General features: G+C 41.9%; 1 protein-coding gene across 1 annotated transcript in view; it reads right to left on the reverse strand.

Moving 5' to 3' along the window:
- sclt1 (sodium channel and clathrin linker 1) overlaps positions 1-20,348 on the reverse strand; it is a 110,670-nt gene that overhangs the window by 30,783 nt on the left and 59,539 nt on the right. The window contains exons 14-18 of the mRNA XM_078538582.1: positions 16,896-16,994; positions 15,403-15,474; positions 13,179-13,253; positions 3,838-3,983; positions 1,803-1,995 (exon numbers count right to left, since the gene is read on the reverse strand). Coding sequence (XP_078394708.1) covers positions 1,803-1,995; positions 3,838-3,983; positions 13,179-13,253; positions 15,403-15,474; positions 16,896-16,994 — 585 coding nt within the window. The remainder of the gene's footprint in view (positions 1-1,802; positions 1,996-3,837; positions 3,984-13,178; positions 13,254-15,402; positions 15,475-16,895; positions 16,995-20,348) is intronic.

The raw sequence follows: 20,348 nt of genomic DNA on the forward strand, positions 1-20,348 counted from the left end.
TTTTTATGACAATCGAAAAAGGTTTCATGGTCACTATTAATGAGACTCTCCTTTAATTCCAGAAGTTATTAATCGAATTTTAAATTCTACCAGCTGCCATGGTGGGATGAGAACCCATGCCCCCACAGCATTAGTCTGGGCCTCTGGAATACTACTATGCCATTACCACTATGCCACTGTCTCCCCCCAAATAGGCTTTATGCAAGCGACCACACTTGATTGTAACTTAATCTGACAATTCGGTATAAACTTTTGGGCAGGAAGAGCACTGTTGAATGTGGACTTGTTCCAAATGGGGCCTGGCAAGCTAGAACAGCCTTAGTTGTTGGTGAAAGTGAGGTCTGTTGGCTGCTGCCAGATACGGCCAGCCTACAGTGCAGCCCTGTTACACTTCAACCCGATCAAAAAATATAAAATTTATTTTTCTAGAGGTCTCAAGTTTATAGCCTGCTGCTCGATATTCTCCAAGCTGAAGAGGTAGCCCTGCAACCTCTAATGTCCCGTTTCACTGGATGATCCTCTTTTTTTATTTTGCGACCTCATTCTCCTGTCATTTAAATTCAATTCACATTCCTTCCTCACTTCAAGTGTGAGATTCTCACCCATGCTAGGGCTGGCCAGGAAATGCATGTCAAATGTGAATAATGGAGGGCTACTCAGATTGTCGGTCACCATCTATTTTTACCTATGCCTAGTGATCCAGAAATTGGTATGCGTAGAGCACTAGGCAGAGGAAACGCTCATCGAAGCCATACATGCTATTTAAGAGTGCACAATTCAAAGGCGTGCACATGTCGCATGGAGCAGGACTAGGGTATAGTGCACCATGAGGAAGTTACCCATGCTGATTCGCTCAAATGTAGGAAAATCTATGAATCACAAACCTACAAAAGCTTAACCAAATTGCTTATCTTCTTCTAAACCTACCCCTGCAAGGAAATAATAATTGCCAAAAATAAAGAACAACTGAACTGCTCAATCTCTCATCTCCCATCATAAGGGAGAAAGAGACGGGATAGAGGGAGCACGAGACACTGAGATTTTTGTCACAAAATTTCTAACAAGGGTCTTTTAGAATTTGCTTTTTGTAATGGCAACAAATTGAGCTATTCCAAGACTTTTGTCCTTCAGTGTCAAATTGCATGTGGTGCAGTACAAAGTCATTACAGCAGAAATGTTGGAATAGCCCGATTCAACTGATTTCAACAACAGCAACTGGAAGGGAGGGATGTTACAATTTAGCAGTTCCCCCAGAACAGGTTGGAAAATATCCAAATCAAACATGTTTCCCCTCTCCAAACTCCAAAGATTTAGAAAATATTTTCTAAAAATTATATAAAGATTTTAGATCAATATGATGTCTTGCAATGCTTTCTAGACTAGTAATCCAGAGGCCCAAGGTAATGATCTGGGGACCCAGGTTTGAATCCCATCACGGCAGATGGTGAAATTTGAATTCAATAAAAATCTGGAATTAAGAGTCTAATGATGACCGTGAAACCATTGTTGATTGTTGTAAAAACCCATCTGGTTCAGTAATGGCCTTTAGCGAAGGAAATCTGCCATCCTTACCTGGTCTGGCCGACATGTGACTCCATATCTACAGCAATGTGGTTGACTCCAAACTGTCCTCTGAAATGGCCTAGCAAGCCACTCAGCTGTCATCACCACCTTCTCAAGGGCAACCAGGGATGGGCAATTAATGCTGGCCCAGCCGGCAAAGCCCACACCCCATGAATGAATAAAAAAAAAACCTCTGATACACCTAAGAAGCTTTTCCCCCTTCTTTTATACTCTCATACCTGCTGCCTTGCTTTCCTTTGTACGTCTAGACTAGCTTTCTTCAGTTCTTCCATCTCTTTACGAAGTTGTTCATTTTCTTTCTGTAATCTCAGTCGCTCCTCACTGACCATGTCACAGTCTCCACGAACAGAGTCCAGAGTACTCTGCAGTTTTTGAACCATTTCTTGGCAACGGGACATTTCCTCCTCATAACTACAAAATGAACAGAAGGTTAACCATAACAGCCATTATTGTTAGTCATATTCTCTGTGGTATCTACAGACATGGAATATACATTTAAGTTATATTTTGTCAGTTGCCATTTTTAAAACCCTATCCCCTTCTTTCCTGAGCCTTAACAGATGCCACTGTTTGCTATTCAGCCAGAGGCCTCACAGTCAAAACCAATCTTGTCCTCACCTGACATCCACATATGTATAGTTTAAACAAACAGAATTAACAGGATAACCTCGTTAATTTTCTCCTTTTTATTGTTTTATGTAGAATTGCATTGAATATGCAGCACAGAAAGAGGCCATTAGGTCCAACTAGTCTGCTGGTACTCTGCATAGGTCTCCTCCCGTTCCATCTACCTCATCAACGGGACCCTGAAGCTAATTCTTCCATTTCCTTTTACTGCACCGAGATCAATTAACTAAATCCAGAGGAGTGAACCAGGGATCTTCCTGGTCTGTACGGATTAGTTACAGGCTGCTTACTTCTTTTAAACTAACTGAAACATTGAAGGAGTCATAAGAATATATTTATAATTCTGCACACATTGTGCACTCGTTACAAAAACTATTTGTAACAAATGTTAAACGTGCTAATGAACATCATAGATGATTAAGTAAAATGTACATATATTAATTATGCACAGTAAATAAACGCAATTAAAAACTTACAGCCTCCTGAATATCTTAATTTTGTTAGCAGGGTTATCAATGTTTGCTATGTCCAAGAGTTAATTCAGTCAGAAACATTCAAGCTGTAGTCCAAATGTAAGTGAAAATTCATCCAATAAATTGCAGCACAGCTTATATCTTTTGACAGGACAGTTACAAACAAATTGTTTTTTGTGAAGATGACGCTAGAGAAGCAATTTAACCTATAATAAATGTGAAAATAGCGTTAACTATCCTTGCTCCAATGTGTGATACCAATGCTTAGCACTATGGATTGGAAGGCACAGGTTCTGTTCCTCAGGCTGCTGAACTAATCTCAGTCATGTTGCAATGGAGCAGCATCCCAATGGGATGAGTAAATACATAATGGTAATTGGTGCAGGTGGCATACAAGCGTCACTTAATGGCAGATTTAGGAGACAAAAGATCGAACAAGTTATTGGCACATTTTCAGTGCAAGGTTACTTTAAAGAGCTAATGCTACAACTACGTACTTTGCGACAGGTAGATACTTTTAATGCAGAAACATCTGGTTAGGCCACAACTAAAGTACTGCATCCACTTCTGGTCACCACTCTTTAGGAAGAATGTGAGAGTCCTTGAGAGGGTGCAGAGGAGATTTACCAAAATAGTTCCAGGGATGAGGGATCTTGGTTAAAGTTAGTTTGGAGAAGCTGGGATTGTTCTCACTGGAACAAAAGAGGTTGAACGGAGATTTGAGAGAGCTGTACAAGATAATGAAAGGTTTAGATAAAGTGGACAGAGAAAAGCTGTTCCCATTAGTTGATCACGCAAGGACTAGAGTACACAGATTTAAGGTCTTGGGCAAGAGATGCAGGGGAACAAGAGGAAGTTTTTTTTAACGCAGCAAGTGGTAATGACCTGGAACTCGCAGCCTACGAAGGTGATGGAAGTGGAGTTGATCAATAATTTCAAAAGAAAATTGGATGGGCACTTTAGGGAAATAAGCTTGCAGGGCCATGGGGATAGAGCAGGGGATTGGGACTGACTGAAATGTTATACAGAGACCACGCATGGACTACATGGGCCAAATGGTCTCCTCCTATGTTGTAATGACGCTATCAGAATCAGAGCAATGCCATGAAATATTTTGTTGTAACATAAATGCTGAAGGAAGAGACATTCTTACTTCATCTCAAATTTCTTGATTTTGTTTTGTGCTGTTTGTAAACTTATTTGGAGATCATCTTTTGAACGTTCTGCATTCAGACATCGTTGGTGCAGTTCATCAACTTTTCTATGATCTTCTTCAGTGCCTGTGCCATTGCGATAAAGCTGAAACAGAATTTTTAATAATGAGAATTTTAAGTCTGGTGTTCAATTTGGGATTTTGAGGAAAAGAGCCACAAGATTTACAACAAATCGGTGAAAATCAGTCCCTTCAAAAAGCAAGTGGCCAATGAATTTGATGGAAAGGGGTTGGACTACCTCCTATTGATTGGGCTTTTGAAAAATATGAGAAACAGTAGCTCCACATGCAAATCATAATATTATTGTTTTACTACCCAGAAGTGCAAGTATCTGACACATTGTTCCTAGGAGAAAATTGGACATGGTCAGTGAGGAGAATAACTTGCTGAATGCTGAAGTTTGGAAGTGTCATATAAAGCATTTATTGCATGCGTATGGTTAACATAAGAAAATGAATTACATTTAAAAAGCAGACAAAGAAATGAGTTTAAGCTCCCCAGATGTCTTAGTGAGTTTTTACAATGAGTAACTGAGTCATATAGATCTTGATCCATCTTTGATCAATACTAACTTAACTGATCTCAGATAAGGTACTGGCAAGAAGTGCTGGAATTGGCTTCAGTGATATGAGTTAAGGTGAGTGAAGAGGAAGTTAAAGAAAAGAGCTAGGGTCCCTGCTCCTAACTGCTATCCAGCAGCCTTTGCTGAAAGGATGTAGGTCTGTGAGCAAGTATATACACAGAAGGAAGCAAATCCTGCACTCCGGATCCCACTAACTCGTGGCATGTCCTACCCCATGTGCCCAAAGATCTGCGGGTTGAGAATTGGCCTGTTTGGTCACTTAAAGACCCATTGCAGAAACTCGTGATGCTGAATAGTCATCATCTTTGAATCGAGGGACAGCTGACGGAACATCAGGCAATGCCAGTCAGACTGTGTTGTCACATCTCTGTGGTTGAAGAACTTCTGGAAACTAACTGACAAGGCTGACACACACATAGTGGCCACTTGTGCAGAGGGCCAAAGATATCTGTAAAACCACAGGAAGGAGTCAAGGCTTTAAGGATAGCAAACAAACTTGAAAATAAAAATGTGATTTCAGTAACAGACCTGTAACTATGCGTGATTTTTTTCCACTAAGTATGGAACATTTGTTACTCTTTAAAGTACTATATTATGGATTTCTAGCTCTCAGGTTTATCATGTTCCTAACATTTTTTGCTGCTGGCCACATATTGATCAGTATATGGCTTAGCTACTTTTACATTTGTTCTTGTCCTTTGATTTCTTACAGTCAGTTCCACCTTGATCACAGTAGTTCACACAAATTGCCCTTTGACCGTCAACCTTATCCTGTGGTTTTCAGCAATGGTAGCTCACTGACTAATCGATCTTGTATCGCAAACTGTGAGCATGGATCCACGGAAGGAAACAACTAGATATGAACCGTGAGGAACCTTAGGTTCAGCATAATTAGTGTGTTAAAGGAATTAGAAGGGCGATAATTAAAAATCAACTTAATTATTTAAACTTTGTGTGCTGTATAAAGTATGTTGAAGAAAAGCATGCTAGCCTCCAGAAGCATTCAATATCTTGACTGTTGTTCACGTTCTTACAAGTGACAACATGCATTCCAACTTTTGAAAAACAGGAAACAGGAAGTATGCATGAATTTAACTTTTTTTGAATAAATGCCAATAAACTTTGGTATCTTCCTCCTGAACTGAAAATGAGACATGTTCACTGGCAATCTTGAGTTCTTGTCCCCTTGGAGGCACAAATTATTCATGCACAAAAGAAAGTTCACTGTATTGTATTTTTAACAAATTTCCAGTGATAAAAGGAGTTTGCTAAAATCTAGACTAAACCTGTAGACAGAAATTCATATTTACAGATGCATGGGACTTGAGTGGAAAAGGCATTTAAAATAAGGCAACTAAGGTGAAAAGTTAGTACTCACACACAAAATGGTGTGTGATATGTGGCTTGCAGTATCATTATGGTTCAAATCAGCTCTAAAAACTGGTGTATGAAAACACTCGTCATGTTATTAAGGCCACAGTATTTAATGGCTTCAGTGACAGCTCTAAAATGTAAGGTACAAATCACTGAAGATTTGCATAATATAACCACTGCTGGTAAACCTATCCTACAATTAGTTTCATTTTGTTCTTAGGATATAAGTGACACTAGTAAAGCCAGGGTTATTGCCTATCTCTGGCAAGTTTGTGATAGGCCTTCTCCTTAACTCAGTACATCATTGTGTTGATGGGTGCCTCTGCAATAGTATTAGGTGTGAAATTCAAAGATTTTCACCCAGTTACAGTAAAAGAACGGTACATACATCTAAATCAGAATGCTGTGTAATTTGGAGGGGAATTTGAAGATGATCACGTTACCATGACTTGGCTGCTCATTCTTAGTGGTAGAGATTGGAGGATGGAATGTTGATGAGTTGATGTAGGGCATTCTATAGGTCTTACATTCTACAGCTACAGAGTGCAGGCAATGGAGAGGTTGGATATTGAGTCCAGTAGCCAATATACTGTCCAAACCAAATGCTGTTCCCAGGCCATTCCTGTGCTGATGGTGAGGTCAGTGGTGTTCTACCAAGTGAGGATCCAGCAGTGAAACATCCATTAGTCAACCATGCTGTGAGTGATGTGTCCTGTTTCACAGGCCACTGCCATGCACTAATTATCTCACATCTGGGAAACGGCCAAGAGGGGGGTCCATGACCCAGGGCCTCCAAACAAGGCCCAAGAGAAGCTCAGAAAAGGAATCCACTGAAATTCTCCCTGAAGACCTGTCACAGTGCAGAGACACACACGTCAATGGGACCTAGCTTTACAGTAGCCTCGGGATCACAATCTGATGAGCACATCGCACTTTCTGATCCACAGCAGGCAGCAGCAGGAACTTCCCAGGTGTCTGGCACTCAGACGACTGGAGGCCAGAAACTTGCTGAGTCTGAGTCAGATGGGGAGCCTCTGGACTTGGTCATGTCACAGTTGCTGGAGCTGCAAAGAAAAGCTCGGGGAACAATAGGAAGGGATGTCCGCTGCACTCCTCAGATTGCCAGGCATGATGGAGGAGTCCGTCCTCCTTCAGGCTGAGATGATAGTGCCGGCATGCCAACGTAGCGAGGTCAACACTGGTAGGAATGGCGGCTGCCATGGAGACCTTAGTCCAGGACACTGGTCCTGCACTGCTGAGTGGACTGAACTCCTTCACCAATGCCATAGTTGGCCTCCAATTGTGTGTATGCGAGACGGGTGCGTGGTAGCCCAATCTCACTCCAGCTACCCCTTCGCCTTGGGGAGTCAGCCAGGCCCTTTGGCACCCATAGGGAGGAGAATCAGCAAGTGTACCCCCACCTCCCCAATGGGGCCATCTATCCAGGTGACTCCAGAAGCGTCTGACCCATCCGAATCCCTTCTTCCTGTGACTTCAGCAGCTCCAGTTCCACAGACCGAGGAGGGTGCCACGGCCACACAGCAGGACCCCAAAAACAGGTCCAAGTCTCAGTCCCCCAAACGACGCCCACCAAGGTCATCACAGCAAGGGCATAGCAATCAGCAGGCTGCCTCCGCCTCCGCTCTGGAGGTCCGGGGAGCACCAAGATGTATCGTATCATATTCTTAACGGAAGTTAAGAATATGTAATTGCACAGCCTGGGCAAGGGTGTTAATCATTTGTGCATAACGTTCACTATTGTAAATAAACTCCCAGTCAGAAACGAAAGGCAGCGTTTGTAGATCATGGATCTACCTAGGTGCCGACTAATGATGGCACGTTGTGCCTCTTCCTGAGGGTCCTGCTCCTCCCTCTGCGCAGCCAGGCGCCTCCATCGCTCTCTTCTCGTTTGTCTCCACTCTCTGTACGCCACGAGGCGTACAGCTAGTTCACCAGGCTCCATGCTCCTGATGTACTCCTCTGCAGGATGAAAGAGAGAGATGCGTGGGTTAGCTTGGGTATATCAAGAACCTCCTTTAGTTAAGTCTGAAGCCCCCTTAACGCATCCCAGAGAGTGCTGGCTATCACTTGGATGGCCAGAGTTTAGCGCACTGCATGGCTGCCCGAAACCCCAACCACCTCCGCCCCACTCCACCTGAACAATTGGCGGCAGCTTTGCCAATTGGACTGCATGCTGTTCTCTCAGCTTAGGTGCAGGCATTCTCCTAACCCGCACTGCAAGGCTGCGCTGTTAACTTGAACCGGGGGGAGGCTGGTCCAAAGCGGAATGATGACATTGCAATGGGCTGTGAGCAGCCCCACCAGTAACTGCTCCTCAGCCAGCTTTAGCAAGGAGATTGTACAACGTGCCCAGTTATCCAACTGTTCTGCAATCCACTAAAACGCTCGTTACTTTGCAGGCTGTGCTCAAGGGGTGAAAATCTCTGGAGCACTTGGTGGCACTTGCATCCCTCTGCGTTGCTTGAATGGGCGGATAAGCTAGAGGCCTGACTCAACGCATGTGGCTGTGTCTGAACTGTCTCAGCTGCAGAGGAATGGTCACTTTATACAAGGCTTCCTTAATGCATGGCCGCTTCCATCCCCATTACCTCACATGTGCTTGTGCACTATCTTCAACTGCAAGGCAGCCCTTGCCCCCATGCCTCCATCGCGCCTCAACCTTGGAAGTCCAACCAGCGACCAGGGCGAGTGCTGCACAACGTTACTGTGTACTTACCTCCGAATTCCTCTCAAAGTGTAGCCCACCAAGTGCACGCCTTATATATGCTGTTGTGAAACACGTCGGTGTGTAATCACGCCAATGTAGGCGGATGATCCAGCGGGGTGGGGGGGGAGGGGATGATTCCGGCGGGCTGGCCTTATAATGATACGCAGATATATTACAATGAAGTTCCTGATGTCCGATGGTGGGAAACACGGCTCGCAATCATCGAGCTGAGCGGACCATCGCAAGCTGGTTTCATGACGTTGTTAAACTGATTTTTGGCCGCCTTGCCATATTGTCCGCTCATGCTGCCGAGCACACCCACACCAGTGAGAATGGACAATTCCGCCCATGGTGTTTGTTGAAGGTTTAAGGGAGATGTCTGGACTTCCTTTTGTCTGAGGTGGTCATTACCTGACAATTAGGGAGCATAAATGTTACCAGCCACTTGTCAACTCATGCTGGATGTTTTCTAGGCCCCGCTGTAGTCTCATATGGGCTGCTTCATGATCAGAGGAGTTGTGAATTGAGTTGATTACTGCAGCATCATCAGCAAACCGTCCCACACCTGATTCTATGATGGATGGGAGGTTATTGGTAAAGCAACTGAAGATGGGTGGGTTGAGGATGTTTGAGAGGAACTTGTATACACAGAACCACACTCTTCTGCATGATGAGAAGCTATTGTATGACTCCAGCTATTGTTGGATTTAACGTAGTTTCCCCATTGACTTCAATTTTGCAAAAATTCTTAGGTGCCATAGTAGGTTGAAAGATGCCCTGATGTTAAAGGAAGCTGCTCTTGCTTAGAATTGATGAGGGACAGACCTTACCTGGAAATTAACAGTTGTATCAGCTTTCTTAGAAATCAAAGAGGTCCAGATTTACATAGAAATTAACAGCGATAGAAGCCTTATTTGAGATATAAAGAGGCTGAACTTAATTACAGTCAAGATACCATACGTAAGAAATCAGTTAGGCAACCTCAAGAAACACTATTGAGCACACACATTGGAATTTTAGATTCACTAAATTTTCTCCAGCTTCTCTCATGGTAAAGGCATGGCTATTGAGGCGCAACAATGATAATTTTCTCCCTAACTGGGATAGATTCATCTTGCTAACTCTGTAGTCTTCATCGGGGATTAAGGTAAATACTACTTTAATTACTACTTAAAATATTTTACTGTAACAATAAATGAATTTAAAAACTGGATCTCTACTAGAAATAAGGTATTTCTTTCTCTTTTCCTAGAACTTTTTAACATCGTGTTTTCACCACACTGTGAATTGCATGTTCAGTTCTTTGATAAACATCTATATAGTTTAGAATTAATATTGTTTCATGTAGTCTTTTATATCACTAACTTGTGAATCCAGCTGGGGACAGGGGTATGTCACTCAGGAGTTATTCCTGGACTCTAATGATATCTGGCTGAAACTTGTTTAAAAAAAGCTACCCAGAGGATGGTAATACTCTCATAGGGATCCTTTCCTTTGGGGAGAAATAAATCAGTTCTTCAGACCCATTTAGCACTTTTAGGATTTGTCTTTCTCAACCCAAAGTTGAGGGGAATCATCTGAGAGGTATGACTGATCTGGCACTGTCCCAAAAAGGGGCTAGGATTATAATCCACTGCAGTTCTACTCTAGAGATTCGAGCACATAATCTAGGTTGACAGCCCTGTGTAGTACTGAGCGACTGATGAGCTGTTGGAGGTGATATCTTTTTGAAGAGACATTAAACCAAGGTGCCATCTGCCTCTCAGGGGGACATAAAAGATTCCATGGCAAAATTTGTAGAAGTGCAGCTGAGTTCTCCCAGTGTCCTGGCCAATAATTATCCCTCAACTAACATCACTAATGCAGATTATGTGCTCATTACCTCGTTGCTGCTTGTGGGACCTAGGTGTGTGCAAATTGGCTGTCATCTTTCCTACATTACAACAGTGACTACACATCAAAGAGTACTTAATTGGCTCAAAAGCACCTAGGGACATCCTGAAGTTACTGCTGGGATGTTGCCAGGGCCCACAGCCTTTGCTAAGTCCACTGAATTTAGTTGTTTCTTAATGAAACGAGAAAAGATCCAAGTGGACACTAGCACCAATCATGGCGGAGAACTGGCAGAGAACTTCAGAGGAAACCTACAAGGATCATGTATCTATTACTTTCAGCTGAAGGCTCTTGTAATCACTTCTTGCATCCACGTTCTGGGGACATCATGGCTGTGGAAGGAGATGTACATCAAATCTGCTCCTCTTCCTAATAGTTGCATGGTTGGCTGTTGCCATTCTCAGTTAGATATGATACAGCTACAGAGCTTTGTTCTGATTTGTCGGTTTTAGTCCAAGTACTATCCGCAACAAACCTATTTTAGCTTCAACAAATTACATGGGGGAGAATTTTCTCCTTGTCGGGCAGGCCGGTTGGGAGCGGGCGTGGAGCTGATTGCCGCCCACAATCGGCTGCGTGCCATTTTATGTGGGTGGGCCATTTAAGACCCGCCCAGCGTGATATGCGCCCGGTAGCGCTCAGCACTACATGTGCAGGCAGGGGGAGGAGGGAGAGTCGGGGCCTGCGCTTTTTCGCACTTGTGCATGAAAAAGCGCAGAAATCTCCCTGAGGCAGCTTTGTGCCTCAGGGAGATTAATTTCATAATGAAACATTGAAAAAGCGAGAAAAAAAAATTATTCAGACACGGCCCCTGATGTGACATGAGCTGGGACATGTTTATGAACTTTGATAAAAAATGTTATTTCATTAATAAATCCTTCATGAAACCTAATCCCATGGATAAGGTTTCATGAAAAGTGCGAAGGCCGTCTGGGATCTTCGCCTGCCCACCAACCTTAAGGTTGGACGGACATCCCTAACAGTTACTTTAAATTAGTTTATTAATGGCCTTAACAGGCCTTTGACAGCTTGGCGGGCATGCAGCCGACTCTGATGTGCGCCCACCGAGCTGAAGATCGGAATGACAGGCGGTGACGTCGGGATGCATGTCCAATGTCACCGCGTATCATTTTATCCGTCGGCATGTGGGGCCCGCTTCAGCACGCCGAACAGGAGATTCTGCCCATGGAGAAAATGGATGGAATCACAGGGGTCTCTGGTGTTAGTGGAAGTTATATTTAGGAAATAATAATGGGTACTAGAAGTGATTCAGTCAGCAATTTCACGAAGGTGCCATAGTGATTTGAAACCTGAGAAAGATAAAAACAAAGAGACAGAAAGGAGGGAAGGAAAGAGAAACGTACAAATGTAAAAATAAAGGTGGGGGGAGAAAGAGAGAGAAAGAAAAAGATGGAATACAGAAGTAGACAGGAGGTCAAACCAAAACATTTAAAAAGAGAATAGGCCAGGAACAAAACTGAGCAATGTAAGTTTGTAGAAGTTATCTTGTTGCCAACATGTCTTATGCCAACATTTTTTAGTTGCTGCTTACTGAGATTCACACTGAAAATTAATAATGGCAATAATGTGGGCTGCAAGTCTGACTAATAATTCATGGTTGATAATAAGAGACTTATGGGAGTATATTGCGTGTACAGCACAAAAACAGGCCATTTGGCCCAACTGGTTTATGCTGGCATTTATGCTCCACCCAAGCCCCCTCCCACCACGCTCCATCTATCCCTATCAGTATATGCTTCTATTTCTTTATCCCTCATAAGTTTATCGAGCTTCCCCCAAAATGTATCTATGCTATTTGCTTTAACTACTCCAAGAGGTACCATGTTCCATATTCTGATCACTCTTTAGGTGAACAAGTTTCTCCTCAAAATCCCCTTGGATTTATTAGTTATATCTTATATTTATGGCTCTTAAGTAGGGGTTTCCCCACAAGTGGATATATTTTTTCTATGTTTATCCTATCAAACCCTTTGATAACCTTAAAGACCTCTATCAGTTTACCCCTCAGCCTTCTCTTTGCTAGAGAAAAGAGCCCCAAGAGCATTAGGTGTCAGTTCTGATATAATTTTTGTGACTCTCTTTTGCACCTTCCCCGATGCCTCTATATTGTTTTAATAATATAGAGACCAGAATTGTCCCAGTGTGGTCTAACTAAGTATTGACACAAGTTTACCTTAACTTCTCTAGTTTTTGATTCTATTCCTCTAGAAATGGACCCTAGTGGTTGTTTTAGTTTTATTTTAATGGGCTTATTAACCTGTTATTACTTCTAGTGATCTGTGTACTTGTACTGCTATATCCTTCTGCTCCTCCACCCCATTCATCCTCTTATTAGCCAAGCAATATATAGCAGACATATTACAAGAGGACATTTCAGGAATACAAGATAGAAAAGGAAATGCAGAAGTTTTCAACATTAATATGCACTTCCGAGAGGCTCTCAAATTTTTCAGCTATTTACCCATATGGAAGAAACAAAATAAATGTCACTTTGGTGTAATCAAGACAACGCTACAATCAAAGCATATTTATGACTTGCAGGTGTCATCCCAACCACCCACCTTATAACACAAACTTATTGCCAGCAAAGATAGAAAATGAGACTGGAGAAGAAAGCATCGCATGTGTGCACAAACCAATAATTCATTCAATAAAACTTATTGCAGTCTGATATATTTTACCTTTTCAAGTTCCTCTTCCACAGCTCGCTTCTCCCTTATGGCCCTTTCAATCTGTCCTTGTTTATCGCTACAGTTCTATTAGGAGGGTATACAATACAGTAAAAAAAATGTGTAATTGGTGAGGGAGTTAAGCCTGCTCTTTTAAAGAAATGTCAGTTTGTGGTGCACACCATGGTCATGATGCACCTTATCCACTTTATCTTACTATCCAACACCAAAAACAAATAGTGACTAGATAACACAGTAATTTTGAATATTTAACTTATCTGAGTAGGTCGGTCCTGACTGGTTTATCAGTGAGTATTTCATTCTTTCAAATCAGAAAGTGTGCCCATTGGTGGGCTGACAAAGGAGCCTCACAGATGGGAAACAAAAACAGAATTACCTGGAAAAACTCAGCAGGTCTGGCAGCATCGGCGGGGAAGAAAAGAGTTGACGTTTCGAGTCCTCATGACCCTTCGGCAGAACCGTTCTGCCGAAGGGTCATGAGGACTCGAAACGTCAACTCTTTTCTTCCCCGCCGATGCTGCCAGACCTGCTGAGTTTTTCCAGGTAATTCTGTTTTTGTTTTGGATTTCCAGCATCTGCAGTAGTTTTTTGCTTTTATCTCACAGATGGGAATCTGTTTATTTTTAAGGTTTTATAACATTATAAGCACACACTGTTTTTAAGAGAAACCCAATACAGCTTGAACTTGATAATAGCCAAAAGCAGACATTTTCTTATTATTCCAATCCTTAAAACACAAGATAAATAATTTCCTGCAATAATACAGCACAAACAGTATGAATAACCCAAAATAGCTGCCAATTTATCTCATCACTTGTGCACTATATAATTTTATTTCCCAATAACAAAAATAAACAATGACACACTCAGAACTACAAGGCATCTTTTTATAAGGGGAATTTTCCCAGTATTCATTGGTTGCCAGTCTATTTAAATTAGTCCTGTTAAGTACTGGTAGTACTAGTAATTGAACAGCCATCTCCGTAATACTGCTTGCATCGACACCTACCTAAGCAAATTTGCTCTCTAAACCTCTAGACTTAACTATTAACTATTCCATTGCCTACATTAACTATATTAACTATTCCATTGCCTTCCTGGCTGGCATCTGTACATTTCAGCTCATCCAAAAATCTGCTGCCTATATCCTCTTCTGCACCATCCCATTCACCATTGCTGCCGTCCTTGCTTGACACCACTCACCCTCAGATTCTGTTCATCTAACCTCCTGCAACATTATCTTCCACGCCCCAGGATACTGTTCCTCTGACTCTAGCCTCTTGTGCATCCTCCCTCCATTCACCTCTGCATTGGCAGCCATCCTTTTAGCCACCTAGGCTTTATACTCTGCAATTCCTTCCCTAAAGTCCTCTGGCACATAGACATACAACTGAACGTGTGAATTAGGAAGAGTAGGCCATTTGGCCCCCGGAGCCTGCTCTGTCAATCAGTAAGCTCAAGGCTGATCTGATTGTGGCTTCAATCACTTTCTTGCCTACCCTCTATACCCTTTGACTCCTTGTTAGCCATGAATCTATATACTTCTGCCTTAATGCCTATTCAATGACCCTGCCTCCACTGCTCTCTGGGGAAGTGAGTTCCACATATTCGGAGAAAAGATTTCTCCTCACCTCGTCTTAAATGGGAGACCCCTTATTTTTAAACTGTTTCCCCTAGTTCTGGTCTCTCCCACAAGTGGAAACATCCACTCTGTCAAGCACCCTCAAGATCTTATGTTTCAATATGATGACCTCACATTCTTCTAAACTCCAATGGATAATACACGTCCAACCTGTCCAACATTTCTTAAGATAACTCTTTCATCCCAGGAATCAGTCAAGTGAACTATCTCTGAACTGCTTCTAATTTAAAAGTTAATTCCTCTCCTAATTTAAAAGCTTCTTTTAAACACACCTATGATCAAATTTTTGGTCACCATCCTAATATCTCCTTCCATAGCTTAGCATCCACTTTTCTCTAATGCCTCAGTAAAGTGCTTTAGAATGCTTTTCTACATAAAAAGTGCCATGTGAATGCAAGTTGCTATTGGAAAATGGTCTGCTTAATATCTTTATCATCAGTGAATCTGAACTAATCAGCTTCAGCTGGTGAATACTTATGCTAGAGATAAATTGGCAATTGCATCAATATTGGATCATTGACAGCTGCTTTTGCCTCAGTTTATTGTTTCTGAATACCAGGTTGGTCCACATACCATCTGCATATCAGACAGTTCCTCGGCTAAACGAGCAATCTGTATATTGCTCTGTTTCCTAACATTTTCAACCTGCAAGGAAAAAAGAAATACTGAAGACATGTTTGCATTTCATTCATGTAATTTAACCTTCTTAAAAACAGTAAGGTTTAATCTTTGAAAGTTTTCAGTTCATTTCAAATAACATTATATAAAGTGAAATCTAAGCAATGTATTAAACTATAGCAAATTTTTCCATATGATTCTTTAACTAAACTCAAAATTTAGATTACATTTTTGAGTCAACTCTCAAAGGACACATCAGCTAAATTGGTGAATGATGCAGTCTGTCAAAGTGGAAGAATGGTCTATACTCATTGTGTAGATTTGGAGTTTCCATTAGTAGGCGCTAATGCTGGACACCACTAGTTTTGCCAAGGTAAAGTTAGCATGGTATTAGCATGCCCCTAAATTTAAAGTCTCCCACAGATCAGTCTAATCAATCATAACTGATTTGTTATTGGAACACAATAACAGCAATATAGCATCACAAAGACAAATGGGATTGTTTTTCAACTTTGTAAACTCATTGATTTTCAAAAGAGCAGAGCAGATCAATTGTGTGATTTAATGCTCTTGGTCTTATTTTGTAATTGGCTTCAATTGACTGCTGGTCAATGCTATCTTCAATTAACTAATTACTGCAGCAGAGCAGGACACACCTGTGTGGCTTCAACTGACTGCTGATCACAAGTCTTCTGTATCAAGAAGAGATCAATTGATTGAATGTGAAGTAACTGCTGCAGCAGGAGAAAGAGACCTGGGTCAGTGGCTTCAACTGATAACTACTGATCAGTGTGATTAATGTGAAATTCACGTGATCACAGGTAGTGTGATGCCGAGAATCTTGGTGCAATGTAATGAACACATTGGCTAAGAAGGCATAATCAGTGCAAATTTGCCACTCCTGGATGCATAGCCAGTTTTGTGGGCAGGGATTTTTGAATCAGCCATAAAAAAAACTACTCCAGGCTAAAAAGTGGTTTTGTTGCATATGCTTGCAATTCCACAATATTTTGCACTATTTTATTTGATTCCGTCCAGATTAAGCAGAAGTCTGAGTGGAAATCATGAAGAAAGTCAAGGCCAGAATGTTTGCAACTGCAGTCATGCAACTGGTGGAAGGCAATGAGAAGTGATCATATATTTTCCCACACAGATGAAGGGATAATAAAAAAGATATATCCTACTCTGTGTCTATATAACTTCTAACACATGACTTTCAATACCACTGGCAAGGCACAGAAGTTATAGGACTTGAAAAATAGCGTAACTTAAAAAACAAAGCTCTCAAAGGGTTACTTTAATGTAGCAAAGTGCTCAGGTCTTTTCTTCTTCATTAGGTTTAACTGAAAATACTGCTTCTATACTGATTATTAAGTTAACTCCACATGTTTAAGTCTGCCATCATTGGAAAAATACTTTAAGATGCACAGCAGTTTATCTAATTCAACCTCCTTTCTTGTTCGAACAGCAGCTTCTTGAACAAGCTGAACCATGGCTTCCTTCATTTTTACCACTTCTTCATCCTTTTGTTTTTCACGTAGTAAAACCTGAAGGTTTTGCAAAAATGGAAAAAGCAAATCATCAAAATGAGTTACTTTAGTGATGTTATTTCTGATTGGCTGGTTGAGTGAAATATAAACAGTATCATTTGCAACCGCCGTCAAAGGATACATCTGAATTACTGTACTAAATATGAAGTAAAAATAGTTACAATTTTTTACCAAACTCAAAAAGAAAATCAAGGAAACAGTCTGATATAATAAACTGATCCCAACGTAAGTAGAAACAAGTGCATCCTAAAATTAAGTTCATAAAGCGAGAAGACAACAACTTATATTTATATAGCCCCTTGACATAATGAGATGTCCCAAAGTGCTTCACAGGAGCATGAGAAAACAAAGTATGACACTGAGCCACATAAAGAGATATTAGATCAGATGACTTGGTCAGCTTGGTCAGATGTAGGTTTTAAGGAGTGTCTTAAAGGAGGAAAGTGAGGTAGAGAAGCAGAAAGGTGCAGGGAGGAAATTCCAAAGCTTGGGGCCTAGGCAACTGAAGGCACAGCCAACAGTGATGGAGCAATTATAATTTGGGATGCACAAGAGGCCAGAATTAGAGGAGAGCAGATATCTTGGAGGGTTGTGGGCATGGAGGAGATTACACAGATGGGTAGGGGCAAGGTCTTGGAGGGGTTTGAAAACAAGGATGAGAATTTTAAAATCAAGGAGTTGCTTGACCAGGAGCCAGTGTAGGTCAGCGAGCATAGGGGTGATAGCGGAATGCAACTTATTGTGAGTTCAGATATGGGCAGCAGAGTTTTGAATGACCTCAAGTTTACAGAGGGTAGAATGGGGGAGACCAGCCAGGACTGCATTTTAATAATTGAGTGCAGAGATAACAAAGGCACGGATGAGGTTTTCAAAAGCATATGACCTAAAGCAGAGACAAAGTCGAGCAATGTTACAGAGTTGGAAATAAGGGGTCTTGGTAATGGTGCCAATATAAGGTCAGAAGCTCAATTCGGGATCAGAAGTGACACTAAAGTAGCAAACAGACAGACTTAATCGCAGACTGTTGCCAGGCAGAGGGATGGAGCCAGTAGCTAGGGAATGGAGTTTGGAGAAGGGACTGCAAACAATGGAGGTTGCAAAGATGTATGTGGGGCATGGAGGTGGCATGAGGGTATGAAGGGGAAGGGTTCAGGGGTGAGGGCTAGCGTGCCTAACAGCTTTCTATGCAATTGGACTGAAGTCTCAGAGAACCAAGGCGGGTCTTCTAACCAGTTTGCCTCGAACCTCGCCCGACTTCGAACTGCAGAGTGGCAGGTCTGACTCCATCCTACCTCCATCTCACCAGAACAAAAACATGGTGAGCAGGAGCCCTTTTAAAGGAGACAGAGCTGGGAAATTTTCCGACTCAAGATTTCTACCTCAATGGCAAAATATCTAGTCCAATATGTTAGCATAAAACTAATCTCAGAGTAAATGATTGACACTGGTTTACCTACAAGCTCATAAAGAGAGAATTCAAATTATATATTTTGTGGGAAAATCATCAAAATTAAACTCAAATCGTCAATTATTTACTCTACAGCAAGTTCTTGTTTAACATTCCGCCATATAATGTTGTTTTGCTTTAACATCGATAAGTTACTGGGGCCTGTAATCTTGTTGAGCATTGTGAGATTCATTTTAACATCAATTCCCACATGGCCTGATTGGCACCATTTTGGAGCAGTCGCTCCCCCTCTCCAAACTCTGAGTTGCCGACTCTCCACGCTCCACGATCTGGCCTTTCCCCATTCCCGACCTCCATGAGTTGTGGCCTCACCCCACCTCCTCAACCCACAGTTTTGTCGAACCTCCTACTCCCATGATTTTTTTAAAAAATGCTCCCGCTCGCCAGAGAAGTACAACGAGGCAGGTGTAGTTTCGATGGTCACCTTAAAAAAACAAGAGGATGAGTCAGCATGTGGGAGGTTCGGCGAGAAGGTGGGTCGGGGGTGGGGCACACATTGGTGGCACGTTGGGGGGGCATTGGTGGTCATGTGGGGGAGCACGTTGTTGTGGGGAGGTAGTTGATTGGGGGCGTTGGGAGAGGCCGCAACTTGGAGGCCGGGAAAGGTGGGGGGAGGCCGCAACTCGGAGAGTTGGGGCGGGGAGGATCTGCAGCAACCAGGAGGATGAGGGAACGGGGATTTCGGGATGCAAGATCCACAGCAGGTACAGTTTGTAGAAAGTTACATTTTTCTATTATATTTTTAAACTTATTTTATTTCAAAAGTTATTTCATTTACCAACATAGGTATTTATCAATGTAAGATATTTCAACTTAGAGGGTATAATGTTTTAATATTTGTTTTCCTCTGGTAAGTTAGGATCTGTAGGACCATCCTTCGGTTTTAACATTGATTCCTAAAGCTGTGATTTTTTTTTTAGGAACACAACCACTTTTGTAAGTGAGGACTTACTGTACTGCAACACTGCATCATTAAGCAAATTCTTTTTTCAACACAAGGAGATTTCACATAAATTCAATGCCCATGTGGGGTTTTAAAAGTACTAAGCTTGAAGGTCGTAACAACAGAAAATGAATGAAAACATTCAGAATGCAAGGTTTTCTGTTAGACGAGTGTTTTATGAAAAGCTCAGATGAATTGTTTCCGGTTTTGAGGATCACATTGGTCTAATTCTCAGGTAGATTTTGCAAATTAGCCCTCATGGTTTAATGGATGAGAAAATATATGAACAGGAAATCATACAATGCATGATGATCTCTGTGCCCAAATTTCCCTTATGCAAGATTCTTTGTTTGGAGTGCTAATTTATAAATTTCATCCATTTCCCATTTTCATGCCTTTAAGCACTACTACATTATGCTACAATATCTAGAAAGCCATCCATTAAGAGTCACTCAATTATGACATTAACTCTAAATACACAGCATTTAAGTCTACTGGTTGGTTGCGAGTAAACATTTAAAAGGATGATTCCACCTGTAGCCACAAAAATTCCTGCAATGGCTTCCCTTCCCGCTTTTACCTCTGGAGTCTCTTAATGACCTATCCTTGGCTCCCCCTTATTTCTCATCTAAATGATGCCCTTCGGTGACATCTTTGAAAAACATCAACATCAAGTTCCACACATATGCTGATGACACCAAGCTCTACCTCACTACCATATCTCTTGACCCCTCCACTGTCTCTGACTTGTCATGTTGCTTGACCAACATTCAGTCTTGGATGAGCAGAAACTTCCTCCAATTAAATTTTGTCATTACTGCCACAAACTCTGTTCCCTAATCACCAACACCATATCTCCCCCTGGCTACTGTCAGAGGCTGAACCAGGCTTTCTGCAAGCTCAGCATCCTATCTGACTCAGAGCTGAGCATCTGACCCCA

Source organism: Cetorhinus maximus, chromosome 1, assembly GCF_964194155.1.
Source record: "Cetorhinus maximus chromosome 1, sCetMax3.hap1.1, whole genome shotgun sequence".
NCBI classification, from domain to species: Eukaryota; Metazoa; Chordata; class Chondrichthyes; order Lamniformes; family Cetorhinidae; genus Cetorhinus; species Cetorhinus maximus.